Consider the following 19,288-nt stretch of genomic DNA (forward strand, 5'->3'; position numbering starts at 1 on the left):
CACCCCCACCCCAACCAACCCCACCCTTCCCTTTTCCCAAATCATCAACCCCATCGTCTCCTTTTTCATCAAAACCCAAATGACCAAAATACCCTTCTGCCCCCACCCCCTGCAATAGCTTATCTCATATCTGGATCCACAAAAGACACTTCAAGAATCATACGTTTGCTATTTGCAGTGTACCATCCAAGAAATCAGTATCTTCTTCATCTTGATAAAAAAGCTTCTCAATATGAACGTGATGATCTTGCACTGTATGTTCAATCTGTGCCTCTTTTCAAAGCTGCCCAGAATGTGAATTTTATTGGAAAAGCTGATTTTGTTTACCCAATGGGGGCTTCTGCTTTGTCTGCTACTCTTCATGGAGCTTCTATTCTTCTGCGAGTTTCTGCTCATTGGGATTGGTTTATTAATCTATCTGCTGATGATTATCCACTTGTTACTCAAGATGGTATGGATTATGTGTAAAGATTTAATCTTTTTGATGTTTTTACTGGATTTAGTGTGTGTTGATTGTCCATTTGTTTGTCAAAAATCTATATGCATGATGGGTAATGTTGAAGATATGTTCTGTTTAGTGTAAAAATTGAGTCTTTTTTGTTTAGAAGTATGTGTAAAGATTTAATCTATTGGTGGTTTTACTGGATTTAGTGTCTGCTGATTAGTCAAAACTCTATATGCATGTTGGATAATGTTGAAGATATGCTCTGTTTAGTGTGAAAATTGAGTCTTTATTTGAGAAGTATGTATAAAGATTTGATCTTTTTGATGTTTTTACTGGATTTAGCGTGTGTTTTATTGTCCAGTTGCTAGTCAAAAACTCTATATGCATATTGGATAATGTTCAAGATTTGCATAACAGGAGATATAAGATTAAGAATAAGGATATCCGGGACAAGGTGGGAAAAGGTTTCTATGGTGGACATGATGAGGGAAGCGAGTTCGAGATGGTTTGGATATGTGAAGAGGAGATGTGCACGTGCCCGATTAAGGAGGCGTGTGAGATTGGATATGGTGGGTATGAGAAGGGCTAGAGGAAGCTAAAGCAGTATTGGGGAAGAGGTGATTAGATAGGACATGGTGTAACTTTAGCTTAAGGAGGGCATGATCTTAGATAGGAGGGTATGGAGGTTGCGGATTAGGTAGAATGTTAGTAGGTTGTTGAGCTTTGACTCACTTCTCGACGGGTTTAGGCTCGGTGGGAGTCTGAGAACTGTGTTATTTGTAGTATTAGCCTTGTGCATGTATTTTCTTTTCAGTTACCACATTGTTTCACAAATATTACTATTTCTATTCTCGTAATATTTAGTAATGCTTTCCTTATTAATTGACATGTTTTCTTCACAATCATATTCCCTTTTTCGGGAATACTTTGGTTTTACTGTTTTTGAGTCGGGGTTCTTTTGGAAAAAACCTCTCTACCTCCATGTGGTAGTGGTAAGACTAAAATCTGAGTACACTCTACCCTTCCCAGACACCACTTGTGGGATAATACTAGGTATGTTTGTTGTTTGTTGTTTTAAACTGTTTGTTATTGGATTTAGTGTGTGCTGATTATCCAGTTATTGGATGTATTAACCGTGCTGTTGAACATGAACAGATATATTTTCCTTTTCCGTTACTGTTTATCACTTCGATTCAGGCATTGAAATTCTATCGAATGGATCTAATTATGCCATCGGACTCATTTCTCATTACAACACACTTTCACTTAGGTAATGACTGATGAGAAATCTGATGCTGTTTTCTGTTGATTTTCAGATCTTCTACACATTCTGTCATATCTTCCCAAGGATCTTAATTTTGTCAACCACACAAGCTACATAGGGTGGAGAGAGTATGGCCATATCCTTTTCGTATTATAAGTTTCTATATTTCTGTCTAAGCAAGTAATGAATGGTTTTAGATCTTAATATATGAGTGTTTTGGATGTTCCAGGTCACGGAAGTTGAAACCAATAGTTGTTGATCCTGGGCTCTATCTTGAAGAGGAAGATGAAGTATTTTATGCAACTCAGAAGAGGGAACTGCCTGATGCTTATCGATTATTTTCAGGTCAGATGCTTGTTAGCCATATTTTTGGCATTATGAATGATGAAAGGATGAATATATTTGTGTCACGTAATCCCCTTGAATGTTTGATTGAGAAAAATAGTTTTGATATGAAGTGGACAACCATAACATTGAGTCACAACCTCTGTTCGTGCTAAAAAAAATAGAATGAAAAATAAAGTAGAACATAGACATTTTAAAAGCAACTTTGAGTCGAAGTAGCCCAGTGCACAATGCATCCCAAGACTTACAAGGGTCCTCTGAAGAATCGCACACTAAGGGGTATGATATAGACAGCTACCCTAATGCAAGCATTAATGACTGCTTCCAGGGCTCGAACATGTGACCTATACGACCACACGGAGACAACTTTACCGTTTCTCCAAATCTCCCGTTCTGGTATTCGATGAAGCAGATGACCAGAAAGTTTAAAGTAGTTAAGTGGGCAGAATTTTGTTTCAAGTGTTCTGTTAGAAAGCACAAGCATATGAGTACGTTTAAATGTCCATCCTTCTCCGAATCTTAATGCAAAAAATGCTACAATAGATGGCCATGACTCTCACATTTTAGCTACATTTTACGCAGAAAATCGATTTCAGTTTAGAATCAAAATCTTTCAGTCTACAAAGCATCGCCCATGTTCCAAGTGTCTACTATTTTATCCTTCACCTTAAAAAGGCCCCAATGTTTTATTGGAATTTAAATCTTTTTGGATATGCGACAACTAGGGCAAGGGTGTGTAGTAGTAGTAAAGCAACCATCCTATTGTGTTACTGGTTCGGTATGTGTTTAAATTATTGAAGTCTAATACTAACAAGCATGTCCTCTTGGCTACAGGGTCTTCATCTAGTATCTTGAGTCGGAAGTTTATCGAGTTCTGCATCTTGGGCACGGATAACCTACCCAGGACTCTGCTAATGTACTTGTCAAATTCACCATCCTCATCATCTTTATATTTCCCGACCATTCTGTGCAATTCAAGGAAATTCAATAGAACAACAATCAACCACAACTTGCGGTATGCTTCATTTAACTCAAGAAAAGAGGCCCTTCCACTCAATACCAGTAACTTCAATGACCTGGTGATGAGTGGAGCAGTATTTGCTGCACCATTCGAGGCAAACAATCCGATTCTTGACCAGATCGACAGTGAACTTCTCCACCACAAGCATGATGAACCGGTCCCTGGCGGATGGTGTTTAGGTGAAAATGAAACTGATAAGTGTACTGTCTGGGGAGACGCGGAAGTTCTAAGACCAGGTCCAGGAGCACAGAGACTGGAAAAAAGATTTGTCCAGATTTTCAGTAATGGTACATTTCGTTCTAGTAGATGTGTCTACGAATAGAGCTCCCTCAAGATGAGAACATACAGATAGAGACAAACACTCGAAAAATGTTTTCTATCGAAAACAACCTCCCTACCTTGGGGTTGAGGTTTGTGTATACACTACCTTCCCCAGACTCACACACTGGGGATGTTGTTGACTCGAAAAGAATTACACGAGCAAAAATATACCGAAGACCAAGTGCTTCAGCCCTCATGTAGTTTTATGTTAGCAATTTTGATGGAGAGCTCATTGTTGTATGTTGATTATTTTTGTTACTGTAAGGTTGTATATTGGTCTGTTGGGCTGGCTAACTACTACTTGGGCAATGGAAATCATTTTATAAAATCATGGATCTTACCACCTGTTCAACTTTGTGTTTTTCATTCAACCACAAGAGCTTAAATGGAGCGATGTGGTTAGTGAAGACTCGTATAGCCGATCTCAAAACTGGCTTAGCATTAACTCATTAGTTGCTGAGTATATTCTATGAACCACAATGACACAAGAATTCACAAGTGTCGAGTATCCAAGAGATTACCTGTTCAAACAACTCGATCAGACTCGATGAACATATTACAACAGAAAGAACAGAAATCTTGATTCTTTCACATATACAAAACTTGTACAACAATCATGGAAAAGCATCAACTGTCAGAAAATTTTTCTGATGGGGGCCATAGGATTACACATACACACAGCTCTCTTGTGTTGCCTAAGAACCACTAATATAGTTTCTTCTACTTATTCTACAGTAGTACAAGAATGTCATTGTTTTATGCCAAATCATGTTACTGATCCATGGTACCATCAGGAGTTTCTTGCCCTCTACCATTAGCGTTTCTCGCGTATCTATCCAGTCTAAATAGGCGTCTTAGAACTTATCGACATTGTCTTCTTTTCAGTAGAACTTGGTTAAAAGACTCCAAACAAAGTAGCAACAGCAAATATTAAGAATAGAACTCCGCCCAAGTAGCCAACCTGTAGTAGAACCAAGATAAAATGCTTAGAATTCAAAATATAATTGTTCAGGGCAGATTCGGGGGAAAAAAAGGCGCTAGCTTACCAGTTTCTCAGAAATGTAATTGGCAAGAAACCCGCCTCCTAGTATTGCAATAGATGTAGCAACCAGGTGTCCGGCAATGGCACCACTTGCCACGCCCCATGGAGACTGCGAAATAGAGGCAGTATGGCAGTGAGGAAATAAATGGAAGTTGGAGGTTTTGGAACTTGTTTTTATGGGAAGCTCGGAAAATATATTGTTAGTATTGAATTTCATAGAAACTGTACCTGAGCTGCACCGAGTGCTATTGTTGCAAGCATTGATCGATCTCCCCATTCCTAGGAGGCAAAAAAAGTATTAAGATTTCTAACTTGAAAACTACAACAGGCCTCGATGTTCTTTAGCAACTGGATATAGTTACATAACACTTTCTAAACTTTAACGTTGTGAATGCAAAACCACAGAAACCAGTTTTAGTCTTCCATGTCACACTCAAACAACTTACATGAACACTATAAAAATGATACAAATAACTAGTTTTTGTAATTAAATAAATGTTGGCGTCATGGAAGCTTGCACTCTATCTACCATCTACACGACATCTTTCCCTGTTTGCATTGGCTCTTTATTGGAAAAAGAAAGTAAAAAAAAGAAACAATGCTGCAACCAGAAGAAGATACTTACAGCAAAAAATACGAGGCTAAAAGACTTCCACAAAATTTCAAGTGGATTTGTGAGCCGTTTTGATGCCTGAAATATTTATCTATAAAATCGTTAGAACCAGATTTTTGAAGATGTAAGTGGTGCAAATATGGAGACAGGAAAGAGATAGAAGTTATCCTCATAAATACATGTTCTGATGTTAAAGACATTTGGAAGCGCAGAAATCTCAAGAGAATAAAACAGCATTTAAGAGTGGCATTCAGCAGCTTTTTCACCTTTTCCTTCACAAGCTCCTCAGCTTCTGCAAATTCATCAAGTTCCTGACTACTCTTTTCACCAGTCTCAACATCATTGCTTGGAAGTTCCCATGCATCTTTAATTGATTTGAGGCCAAAAAAGAACAAGAGGGCAACAGCCGCGTATTCTCCAATAGGCAAGGCTGTCATGAAAAACAATTGGGAATTTTAAAATAAATATCAAACAAAAATCAAGAAGAAGTACACAAACAAACAAAAGATGGTACATGAAAATTTAGCTGGTGGGCAATGTGTTCTGCCCGGAGCAGTGAGGAAGTTGTTTCTAGCTGGTAAAGGAAGAAAATAAAGGAGCTCAAGATAGTTTGGATACCATTGCAGCGTGCATCTTTGATGGTTTGGAAAGAGGGAAACTTTAGATTCTTTGAGGGAAATGCTATCGTGTATGAAGTATAGGTCATTGCAAGCTCTGGATTTTATGTGAAACTTGAGTAGTTCTTGTGGCCAAAAGGGTGTGTTTTTCAGTGTGCATGTGCAAGAAAAGGTACACTAGGAGAAACGAACACTATAAAAATACCACTACAGTCTATACTTCATAGGAAGAGACATTATCAAGCAAGAGTAAGAAGCACTGCATAACCAAACTTGCCAAGAGAATGTTAAGTTCTAATATCCAATGATCGGCATACTTGATGAGCCAGTCATAATGTACCAAAACAAACTTATCAGTAAGCTTTCTGCCAACTAATGCGCATATTAATCATTTACTTTCTGAGAACATGAACCCAATTCAGGGTAAGTTTGCTTCAACAAAAGCAAATGCTAAGCAAAATGTGCCAATATATAAAGATCCCAAGAAGCCAATAAAAAAACCAAGAATAAAAACAAATGACAGTCCTCGGGTCAACTTACTTGTTTGAAACTGAGCAGGTACTGAATGAAAGATCCTTCCTATTATGACAGAGAAGACTGTCATAAGTGAAAGAGCACCCATTGATCCCAAAAGGACCTGGTCATTGATGAAATTCAAGTAAGATATAGAATTGAACAGAACAGAAGTGACCACAATATTACATTTCTGTATAGCAGTAGCAAGAAACACTAAAAACCAAACTGCATTTACAATATATCAATATTCAATCTACAAACTTGTGTGTGCATTCTATATTAAGCCCCATTTTTGTATTTCAATGAGTTTTCATTTCATTTGCTTTCACATAATTAAGCAAGATTATAACTCCTAAATAATAATTATATAATGAAAAATGGATTGCGTCCTTTTCAGTTTGATCAATAATTTTACAAACAAATCCTGCAATCACCAAATGATCGTAATCTAGGATCCCCATCCTCAAAATTTCAGGCAGTACTGATAGCCTATGAAGAAAGAATGCTACAAGATACAAAAAAGAAAAAAGTTTTAGGTAGGAAACCTTCAAGCGGAATGCTTTAAAGATATACCTAAGTTCAGTCACAATTATTCACTTTTATTCTCTTAAAACTTAAGACAATTTGATGCAAAAGAGACAGAAAAGGAGAAGTAAGGGACAGAGAACGCAAAAGTTCATACCAGTATTCTCTTATATTGCATGGCCAGGAGGGCAGCGATGAAAAATGTCTGTTGAATTGCATATTAAAGAAAGAATTAGTTAGATATTTTGAATAAGACAAATTATCTCAAACTAGCATAGCACAAAAGCAGATCCCAGATTAAATAACTCAATCAATTAGCTGGGAATACATTCGTATCAGTAGAATCATGTACAGTGTCATAAGGCTCATTCAGAAAGCATCAAAGTTTTTCAATAAAAGACACCAAATAGTGAATTTTTTGCAAATTGATGCATAAATGCTTAGCCATGATTATGTGTTACACCACTTTTACATCTACAAGGTATTTATGTAACAGCCAGATATAAGACCACGAGCACTATCCGTATCAAAGAGAATGAAAAGGTTAAGAACCAAAGAAATGAAAGGGCAACAAATAGTCATGAGTTCAGGAAAGCTAAGAAGTATAGCATATTGTGTCAATCTCTCCATTTACCTTGTCTCCAATCTCAGAAACAAATATCAACGAGAATGCAGCAGTGAACCCTGATTTCGAAAATGCTGCAATGAGTGATGACGGTCCTCCTTTCGTGAAGGCAATCAGTGAAAATACTAACGAACATCCACATAGCACAAGAGCTATAGCGAGAGGATAAGGAATTTTACTTGGAAGTGCCTCACTGCCATTCATGAAAGTTAAACATACATAAGTTTCATAGTTAGTTGCAATCAAACTAAAACATGTTTCCCCATATTAAAATGCATGAAGATTCCTAGAAAGTCAGAAGAGTTCATGTTTGATATATCAAAGATTAGGATTATATAACTTAATAAATGTGTAACGAAATATGATTGCAGCCTGAACCTCTTCCTTTCATTCTTGAAGGAAAGAAAATGTAATCAAAGCCATCTGTAATTGTGACTGCACTGACAGTTGAAGTCATTATAGATACTCTTTTCTATTTGTGTTTTTCTAAAAAGAATTCTTGAAGCTTTATTATGTAAGCAGAACTCCCGAAACATAGGCCACATGCCGAAAGAAGAGGTGTCTGTTGGACATTGACAGATGCTTTTGATCAAGCTGCATTAAGGTGATATACTTGTCATATTGAGAATTTAAATGTGAAAATTTTTGCATTGGACGAATCAGAGAACACTACTTCTTTGTTTCTTGACACCAAATTACCAGCACTACAAGACAATTTCTTAAGTATAATGTATATTGTTCACATCATATTAGTCCATCCCCCACAGACTTTCATAAGCCATTAAAATTTATCATCCTTGTGATGTGAGGTTTAACGGGATCAAGTACTTAAACATGCACTCTTGATAAATCCAGCCATTGGCAAGATAATAGTTATCCCACAAACCAAATGCACTCTAACTCTAGGGACCTTACAAAGATTTAACAGCCTATCTTCCTCTCCCCATATACTTGTTAACAACATGCTCTTTACGCAGAAAAGAAGTTTAAAGTATTCACCAAACCTTTCACAATTTTGTATGTGGATAGAAATTCTCGTTATTTAATTGCCAAGTTATATAGCATACATTTTCGATGAACCATCAGTAGACGGCTGATTGGCTGAAACATTGTGGCTTTCATTTCCTTGACTTTCTTCAAAACTTCCAGATCCGACACCAACATTAGATGCATAGGGTATAATTCTGCTATGCCTTCGCTGCAACTTAGGGAGCGCTCTACATCTTACTAAAAGTAATAAAGGCATGAGTCAGTAACGAAATAGAGCAACAAGATGTAGTAGTCAGAAGGAAAGAAATAAAAAGAATCTAATTCTACTAGGAATATTAAAAAGTGGCGGATCAAAAATTCAGAAATTATCTTGGTAGGGAGTAAGAAAGTCATCTGACAGGAAAGTGGCATCTCGCATCTAATATAAAGTGAATTTATTTACCATCTTAAGGTCTTTCATTCTATAAACTAAATTACTTGCAGGATTGAAGTAATATAGAGTTCAAAAGCCCTCATATATGTATTAAGTAGCAATTGTCATGTATCGTAATGTAAAAAATCATCTTAAGCCATAAATATATCTGATACACTAATAGTCCTTTTTCCTGAATTAGATCCCTAGCGACTATAAGTCAAGCTACAGTATCTTTGACCATGATATGTTCAAACATTTTTCTAACTGAGTGCATGAAAAAGCAATAAATCCAACTGAATACACCAACAGCACAATATTGGAATAACTTCAAATTAGCCACCTTCCCCCAAACCAAAAGAGGAACGCCAGAAAAGGCCTAAAGCTTCTAATTTAATATAGATTCATTTAGTGTTATTTTTTCAAATGTGATAACAATGATGTCCAGCTTGCACACACCTTGAACTATTCAATCGGGTACCTACTACAACCCACCAGCACAACTACCGAGCAACTCTACCCGATAAGATATAGGCAGAAGCGAAGAAATCATCAACCGCTTTATTGTCTCTGATAGGATTTAAATACCTCATCTCCCATGGTTTTCAAACACAACATTAACCACTAGGCTGCACTCCAGCTTGCGCACACCTTAACCTCTTCCACTGGGTACCAACTACCACCCACCAGCACAACTACCAAGTAACTAGGCCCACTAAGATTTAGGGGGAAGTGAAGAAATCACCAACCGTTTTATTATCTCTCCTAGGATTTGACCCCTGGTCTCCCTTGGTTTGTTTAATGACAAGGGAAACCACAGTCGCTACGCTTTGGATGCACACAAGGTACAACCCACACTCCTATGCAATAGCTCACAAACCACACAGGTAACCCGCACTAGGCAAGCCCGGTGCGACGAGCTCAATCCAGAAGGCAAATCTCTTGCTTTTGATGGCAAGGGCTTTCGGGTCTCCCTTGGTTTTCACACACAGCATTAACAGCTAGGCTACCCTCTTGGGTGCTCATTGAATATTTTTCCATTGTTTTTACATGAATGACGGTTGTTGAGCTAAACCACTATGACTAGCCCAAATAAGCTTCCTCATAAGAGAGTATCATATTATCTCAATAAAAATCCAAAATAGCAAAGATCCAACTGGAGCAATAAGCTACCATCCAACTCCTCAATCAGTAAACATAACAACAACGACAACATACCCGGTGTAATCCCAATAGGTGGAGTCTAGAGAGGACAGGGCGTACACACACCTTACTTCTACCTTGTGAAAGTAGACAGGTTGTTTCCAAAAGACCCTCAGACTCAAGTAACTCATAACAAAGCAATGTTAAAAATAACATACAGATGCAAAGCAGACATATCAAACAATAGTGAAATCATTACAATGGGGGCAAAGAACAACATTTCAATAAAACTTATACCAAAATTTCTCATAAATTCAAAATGGGGCATCTCTAAATTCACTTAACTACTAACATACCCACAAATCACTCAATCAAATCAAATTCTTGAACTCAAAATCAAAAAGGGTATTCATAAAAACTTACATAAAGATGAAATTCCACCTGAAAAATGGGGAATTCTCCTTGTGGGTATTGATTTTTTGCTAGGCAATGAATCCAAAACATTCAAAAATGAAAACTTTTTCTTCCCACCATAACTTGATGCTATAGAATTAGATGTTTGAAGAGCCAACCCCTGCATTTTTTTCTTAATTCTATATACTAAAAACTAAAAAAGATTGCTTTTTTTTTTTTACTATAAAGTCATTTATGAACAAAAAAATTTAATAAAAAATATTTGGATTCTCTACACTTTTTCAGAGAAGTTAGTTGTAACCAAGAAGCTGAAGAACTGATTAGAGAGTGTGGAGTTCTTGGGATTTTGCAGATGCCACGTGTCATCATGGATCTTTTCAGATAAACTGATGAAGTTAAAAACGATGTCGTTTTTGTGAAGCTATGGATTTGGGCTTTTCTTCACCTTGGGCTGAAGGGATGTTGTTCCTTGAAAGTTTTAAGTCTCCAGATACGTCTTTCGGAAACAGTCTCTCTATCTCCACAAAGTAATGGTAAGATTTGTGTATATTTTATCTTTTCCAGACTTTACTTACAGTCTCTTTACCTCCACGAGATAATGGTAAAATTTACGTATATTGTGTCTTCTCCAGACCTTACTTGTGTAATTTCACTGAGTGTATTGTTGTGTAACGTAGAAACAACGTTTACTATATAATTTTTCAGTTATTTAAAAAATGGTTATTATGTGAAAATCTGTGACATAAGAGTTTAAGAAAAATAAAAAATATTTTTAAAATTTGTGGTCTTAAATATGAATGTTACTTTATTGAATGGTTATTTGATCGCTTCAGACCTCGATTTATAGATATATATTGTTATTGTTGTTTAATAGTCATTTGATCATCTTAGACCTCATTTTGTGGGATTATACTAAGTATATTGCTATTATTGTTGAATAGTCATTTAATCGCCCCATACCTCATTTTGTGAGATTAAACTGAATATATTATTATTATTATTATTATTATTATTATTATTGAATGGTCATGTTATCGCCTCCAGCCTCATTTTTGCGAAATTATACTAGATATATATTTGTTATTATTGTTGGATATCATTTGATCAAGAATGTTTCATGTTGTTAATCAATGAAATTGACCAAGTAATTAATGACATTATTAAATCCTAATACCAATTTAACAATTTCGATAAGCATGTTACATACTCTACATACGTTTGATATATTATCAAAGATAGAATAAGTGAGATCAAGAATCATGCACATTGTATTAGATTATTATTAATAATCCACACCCAAAAATAGCAATTATCATAGAGTTTCAAATTTCATATATAAAAATTTTAAAGCGTTGCTTATCATTATACGTTACAATGATTCACTTATTTATTCATATAAAGAATTATATACATACTATTATTAATTAGAAAATCGTAAGCGTAAAAAGAAAAAAAATGACGAAAATCAAACTCCCATAATTACATTCAATACGTGAGAGACTAATATCATTAGAATTTTTAAGCCTCAATATTAAGAACCATAAGAATAAATCTCAAGTTATATTAAAAGCTTAAATCAAAGGAATAAAAAAATAGGAATTTATCTCAATATTAAGAAGTCATGATTCATGAGGTTAAAAAATCTTAGGTTATTTAATTTTTTTTTTATATATATATATATATATACTTATACTTTCCATCAAATCAAGAATTTTTATTGACAATTTGCAATATAGAATCATATTCTAATATGACATATATATTCCCTTCACAACATTTCTAATGGGTGCAGCCTTTTTAAAAAAAAATTGTGTTGATTCATTAGTATGATTTGGTATTTTAATGTTTAATTTTGATATTTTGTGATATGGTAAATTAAAAATCATAGTTTGTTCAACTTCGATTAATATATATTGGTGTAATAATTACTATAACTTCGACAATCAAAACAAACTTAATCGTATAATACGTACAACTCCTTTTTTTACAGAGTACGTAGTCAAAATTTCAACTTCTAAACAATTAGTTTATACTAATACTATATTGCATATTTATTAGTATTTTAATAATATATATGCAATTAATGTAACTATATATTTAGATATGATATTTGATATTTCAATACGTTATATAATATGATATTCGGTATGGACTCTACATACCCAACCCTACCAACAATGCATTTGATATGATAGACAAACAATATGAGTCATCTTTTCCTATTGGTTGATTTTCGAAATCACTTCTTGAAAAAAAAAAGTCTCTTTAGTCCAAACGTGAATGTTATTAATTACTTATTTTTTATTTTTTTGAAATAACTCGATAAATTTAGTTGATCATGCGAAGTAACCTCGCTTTTTTGACCTCTTTTGAACATAGATTTATATAGCATATCGCATTCGACTAACTCAAAATTGCTATAGTAAAATAAGAATGATCTATCTCATTCGAATATAAATTTAAATGTTCTTTTCAGTTGTCTTAACTAGAAAAAGTATAGTATCAATTAAGAATGAATATTGTTATTTGTTTTCTGAGTGATACATGATAGAGGAATATAAAACTAAGGGATATGAATGAAAATTTAACGTTACAAATTTAAAATGTAAGTAATTAGAATCACTAATTAAACTCTTTGTCAACAAAGCAAAAAGAGGAATCTAGACTTTGTTGTTCTTGTAGCTTTACTTTACTAGGGAGAAAAAAAATAATTGTTTACAATCAAATAATTGTTTAGGTTCATATGATTGCTTTATCTCAACTTAAAAGGGACAATAATGTACTTCCAAAAATTATATAAATATTACTTTATTTAGATATGTTAAGAACTAAATTCGTGGCACGTATCGTTTTGACTCAATAAATATTATGAATTTGTTACTTTAATTATATCATTATCTGACGCAAAAGTACACGTATCATGTTAGTTTTCATATGTCATATAAGCTTATCACTTTTCTCTTTCAATTTGATAAAAATTTGTCTGAAATATCACATGCGATTATACATCAAAAACTTATTAATCAAAAAGCAATTTAGCATTTTATTAATTATGATAATCGATAAATCAAATCGAATCATCGGATAAATAGCACTTTACTTGCCGGCTAGCTTCACATATTTTATAACTATAACAAACTAAAAGTTAAATGTCTAATTATTAATACGTAATTCAATTGACTTTTGTAAAAAAAAAATAAAAAAATTAAGATCCTAATATAACCCTTGACAAATCAATAATTGAGTTGAGGGTCACTAAGTACTAGTGATTTTCTTCACGTTCTTTTTTTTTAAAAATAATATTAAATCATGAATATAATTCTTTTTTAATTTTTATTTAATCTTAAATATTCGTGTTAAATTCTGATAAAATTTAAAATTTATATAAAAAATTCTACGTTATAAGTTCCCCATAACAAATGTGATGCCATATCCTCAACTCGACTATCAAATAATAAATATATTTTATTTTATTTTTCATTCGATGTCCAATACTCCGACGCAACATGACGAATAAAGTTATGCAAGGCACTCCTTTTTTAAAGATACACACGTGAGTGTCACGTGCAAAATGGGAGAGTAGTTGGAGGCATCAAAACTACTCACGGAGCTAAAAACGTGGTGGGTCCCACTTTAACATGCAAGTGGACCCTACATGGTATATTTTTTGAAAATTAATTAAGAACAAAATAGAATATACAATAACTAACGTATAATCAATATATTCTTTCAAGTGAGGTCTCGAAAGATAAAAAAAAAAATATATATATATATATATATGTATTATCAGTATATTTTTACAAGTGAAACCTTTGAAGTCGAGAGAGTGATATATATATATATATATATAGTCTTAATCATATTTTGTTTTATATTTAATTAACTCAATTGGAACCTAACAAAATCAGTAAGAGAAGAAGATAGCATAGCAATAACTTAAAATATAGTAATCGAAAAAAAACCCATATATATAGTAAGTTCAAAGAATACAAACTTGTAAAGTATTTAAATTTTTTAATTATATGTGGTGTATATAAAACATTTTTTTTAAAGTAGGTAATTGTTTTATACATAATCATTAATCACATAAGTAATTAGTTTATGCATTATGAATAATTCTCACTTTGTAAATTGTTGGAACATAACATTATTATAAAATCACTGAAAAACTCAAAAAAAATCAATATTCATATCATATTTTCAACTTAAAAAATAAATAATATTTTTTTAAATTTCACAATTTTTATATCTAAACTTTCACTAGATTTTCTCCAATTAAATTTCAAACATTTCACTAAAATATTTTGTCAAAATGATTTTAAAAAAAAATAAATCTCAAATTATTACAATTTAATGGATAAATTAAAAAAATCACAAGATTATCGCCGCCACGTGCGGTGTCTGATAGTCAAAACAATTATTTTTTTCCATAAATTAAAAATAAAACAAAAATACGTGTCAGTTTATGATTGGCTGTATGACGAGTGATTTGGACCTTTATGGAAACAAGGAGACATCGGTTCAATCGCCCGACCCGTTACGTAAGCGGCCCGTATTCTAGTAAAAGACATAAATACCCCTGTGATTAAATTTATTGGCAGTCATATCCTAACAAGTAACAAGACAGGTATTGTTCATGTTCATGCAAACGTTCAGTGTACTTTCACTTGTCATTTGGACTGTTCATATATTTTGCCTTTTCATTATTATAATCGAGCAACCGAACATATGATAAAATATCGATAATAAACGAGTTTAATTTAAAATTTAAAGGTGTATTTCACTCATATTGTAAAATCACGGTGTGAAGGTGAAGCCAGTATTAAGAGTTTAGGGTTCTAAATTTTTTTTTCCTTCCTTACCGTTGAACTGTTAATAAGTTCTTTTTAAAGGTTCACAAGTTATAATTCCTTAATTTTCTCATACAATAATAGGGTCTACGAAAAAGCTATTATATTCGTACGACGTATGAACCCCCACCTAGTTTCACTCAGTCAGGGTGTATTTACATTCAGTTAGTCAAATTAAGGAGTGTTTTTAAGACTATTAATAATTCGAGAATGAAACTAATAATTCGTTGTCGAAATGTTTTCAGTATTTTTGTCATGTTTTCTTTTAAGTCTTAGCTAACATGCATTAGCCACAAGAGTATTTTAAAGGTTATCAATAATTTGAAGGTGAAACTAATAATTTAGTATCAGAATATTTTCAATATTTTTGCCGTCTCTTCGTTTTAGTTAGCATGCATTAGCCTCAATAAGTCGTAAAATATGAAGTTCATTTTTATTGAGCATCTAACTATCTAAATTTTGTTGAATTTGGACGAATAATCAAGTTTTTTAGCGATAAAATTTGCGTATTTATTTAAATTAACAAAAGAAGTATAATAAGTCATGATTATTAACAATTTAAATGAAATAAAAAATTACAATATAACTTTAAATATTTGAACTTAAAATAATTTGTGTCACCTGAAATGAATCAAGAAGTATTAGATTTTGACCATAAAGTAATTTATAAATATAGAATATTAATTATTATTTTACTAATACAAGTGTTAAATTAGTCAAGTAATTGTATAAATTAGAGTAACTTAATTGTATAACTAAATCGAACATTTCTTTCTTGGTAAATGAATTCGAAAGGATGTAACTAATTTTATTTATTTTTATCAGCATTTATGTATGAATAATATAATAAAAATATGTGGAACAGTTACAATTTGCAAAAAAGATTTCATTCCTTAAATGTGATAAATAATATTAATTTTCCAATAGTAGTACATAGCATATCCAATAATCAATATGCTATTTCCCTGTATATTTGAATCGAAGAGGTATATTGAAAATTACTTCTTTATCTTTATAAAATAAAAATAAAATTGCATATTCTTATGTAAAAATTGCTATAATAAATGTGCATATCGCGATAAGTTGAGATAATTTTAAATTTATTCAAATTAAATAATCATTTGCATGAAAATAACGCAAAATTAATATTTTATCATATTTAATTATATAATAAATGTGCATATCACGACAACTAAAATTTATTCAAATTTGAAATAAATATAAATTTACTTTAGTATAAAATATTCAAACTTGAAACAAAAATAGATTTATTTCAATATTTAAAAAGTCAAAATAATAGTAACTGCAAAAATATGGATTTGCAGCTATCAAATTACTCCAAGATCACATAAATATTGTTTTCCATCTTTATTTTCTCCATGTTATTTTAAAAAAAAGGCAAAATTCCAATTTAATTTAATCATAACTACAAAAGAATAAAGGAAAACGGTTTTAATTTTCTTTATTAGAATAACAAGGAAAACTTTAAAAAAAAAACAATTAAAAATGCAATGCTTGAAACTGGTAATTAATGCAAAATACATATCCTGTATAAATATATTTATCATTATTACATATTCCATGATATCATCTTAATTTTTAATTAATTTAATCTAAATATCATGTGAAAATAATAATAATTTCCCATTGGAAATATAGAGTAGGGAAATAAAGGAAAATGATTTAGTAGAAAATAAGGAAAATACTGTAAACTTTGACCATTTGATATATATTTGTTTCATAGTATTAACATGAAAAAGATTACGAGTATAAATTTTGAATATCTATACTATCAAACATTTTAATTAATTTAACCTAAATATCATGTGATAATAATAGTAATTCCCGTTGGAAATATAATAGTAGAAAACAAGGAAAATATTATAAACTTTGACCAATATTTAATATATATTTTTGCATAGTATTAATATAAAAAGGATTACAAATATAAATTTTCAATATCTAAATTATCAAAATAATTTAATCAATTTAATTTAAATGTCATGTGAAAAAACAATAATTTCCTGTTCGAAATATAGAGTAGGCAAATAAAAGGAAAATAATGTAGTAGAAAACAAGGAAAATACTATAAATTTTGACCAATATTATATATATTTTTTCATAGTATTAATATAAAAAGAATTACAAATATAGATTTTTAATATCTAAATTATCAGACAATAATTAATTTAACCTAATTATACAAAATTAATCAATTAATTTAATATCATGAGAAAATAATAATTATTTCCTATTGGAAATATGGAGCAGGAAACTAATTTAGTAGAAAATAAGGAAACTACATATAGAGTAGGAAACTAGTTTAGTAAAAATAAGGAAAATATTATAAACTTTGAACAATATATATACATATATATACGAAAAAAATTACATATATAGATTTTAAATATCTAAATTATATAAAAAGAATTAATTAATAATCTAAATATCATGTGAAAATAATAATAATTTCCCGATGGGAATACAGAGTAGGAAAATAAAAGGAAATAATTTAGTAGAAAAATTATAAAACACTATAAACTTTGACCAATATTTAATATATATTTTTTCATAGTACTAATTATATAAAAAAGATTACAAATATCAATTTTGAATATCTAAATTATACATACTTAGAGCCTGTTTGGCTCAGCTTAAAAGCTGGTCAAACTGACTTAAAAGCTGATTTTTGACTTATTTAGCTGTTTGGCAATACTCAAAATAACTTATTTTAAGTTAAAAAAAACTTATTTTAAGCCAAAAGTTAAAAGCTGGGGTAGAGGTGCTTTTCTTTTTTTAGCTTATAAGCTGTTTTAAGTTGACCACATTTTTATCTTTTTGCCTTTAATATATTTATACAATCTCCAAATTACAACATAACCCTAACATCTCTTTCTTCCATTTTTCCCTTTTCACGTTTGGCATAGCAACTTCAGCACTTTTATCCAAACACATAACTGCTTTTTTTAAAAATAAGTTTCAGCACTTTCAAAAGTACTTTTTTAAAGCTGCTTTTATTAAGCCCATCCAAACGGGCCCTTAATTAATTCATTTAATCTAAATATCATGTGAAAATAATAATAATTTTCCATAGGGAAATAAAAGGAAAATAATTTTGTATAAAAATAAGGAAATTTCTATAAACTTTGACAAATATTTAATATATTTTTTCATAATAGTAATATGAAAAAGATTACAAATATAATTTGAATATCTTAATCATATATAAAAAATATTAATTAATAATCTAAATATCATGTGAAAAATAATAATTTCCCATTGCAAATATAGAGTAAGGAAATAAAAAGAAAATAATTTTGTAGCAAAAAAGGAAAATACTATAAACTTTGACTAATATTTAATAGATATTTTTCATAATAGAAATATGAAAAAGATTACAAATATAAATTTTGACTATCTAAATTATACAAACTTAATTAATTCATTTAATCTTAATATCATGTGAAAATAGAAATAATTTCCCATTGGAAATATAGAGTAGGGAAATAAAAAGAAAATAATTTTGTAGAAAATACTATAAACTTTGACCAAATTTAATATATATTTTTTCATAGCATTAATATGAAAAAGATTACAAATGTAGAGTTTGAATATTTGAATTACATAAAAAATAAATATCATGTGAAGAAATATTAATTTCCCATTGGAAAAATGGAGAAGGGAATTAAAAGGAACATAATCTAGAAGAAAAAAAAAGAAAATACTATAACATTTGACCAATATTTAATACATATATTTTTTCATAATATTAATATAAAAAAAATAACAAGTATAAATTTTGAGTATTTAAATTATATAAATATTGAATTTTATAATATCTCTATTTAATTATAATAATTTCCCATTAGAAATATGGAGAAGGGAAATAAAAGGAAAATAATCTAGTAGAAATAAGGAAAATACTTTGACCAATATTTAATACATAACATTATTTCACAATATTAATATTAAAAAAATAACAAATATAAATTTTAAATATCTAAATTATATAAATATTTAGCTTTATAATATCTCTATTTAATTAATTAATATTTTTTGACTATATTATTATTCATTTTTAGATTTAAAATATATAATCAAAAATAATTTTATTTTCAGGACTCAAATTATTTTCTTATTAGAAA

The 19,288-nt window shown here is 30.9% G+C and overlaps 2 protein-coding genes across 3 annotated transcripts in view; one reads left to right on the forward strand and one right to left on the reverse strand.

The window, feature by feature from the left end:
* Positions 1-3,748, forward strand: part of LOC107031416 (beta-glucuronosyltransferase GlcAT14A) — a 4,645-nt gene extending 897 nt beyond the window's left edge. Inside the window, exons 2-5 of the mRNA XM_015232773.2 lie at positions 1-451; positions 1,762-1,837; positions 1,939-2,054; positions 2,889-3,748. The exon at positions 1-451 is cut by the window's left edge and continues 1 nt beyond it. Of these exons, the coding sequence (XP_015088259.1) occupies positions 1-451; positions 1,762-1,837; positions 1,939-2,054; positions 2,889-3,397 (1,152 nt within the window). The 3' untranslated portion in view covers positions 3,398-3,748. The remainder of the gene's footprint in view (positions 452-1,761; positions 1,838-1,938; positions 2,055-2,888) is intronic.
* Positions 3,749-3,920: 172 nt separating this feature from the next.
* On the reverse strand, positions 3,921-10,646 carry LOC107031414 (protein PAM71-homolog, chloroplastic). Of its 2 annotated transcripts, none has more exons than XM_015232772.2 (10): positions 10,321-10,646; positions 8,402-8,561; positions 7,344-7,527; positions 6,867-6,914; positions 6,209-6,305; positions 5,318-5,481; positions 5,064-5,129; positions 4,667-4,717; positions 4,443-4,547; positions 3,921-4,357 (listed from the first exon to the last, which is right to left on the reverse strand). In XM_015232772.2, exons 1-10 carry the CDS (start codon positions 10,457-10,459, stop codon positions 4,292-4,294), a joined length of 1,080 nt encoding a protein of 359 aa, XP_015088258.1. In that variant the 5' UTR covers positions 10,460-10,646; the 3' UTR covers positions 3,921-4,291. The 2 variants fall into 2 exon arrangements, with proteins under 2 accessions (XP_015088258.1, XP_015088257.1); XM_015232771.2 differs by having other exon boundaries at positions 10,303-10,645.
* Positions 10,647-19,288: the final 8,642 nt, after the last annotated feature.

This window comes from Solanum pennellii, chromosome 9, assembly GCF_001406875.1.
Source record: "Solanum pennellii chromosome 9, SPENNV200".
In the NCBI taxonomy this organism is placed as follows: Eukaryota; Viridiplantae; Streptophyta; class Magnoliopsida; order Solanales; family Solanaceae; genus Solanum; species Solanum pennellii.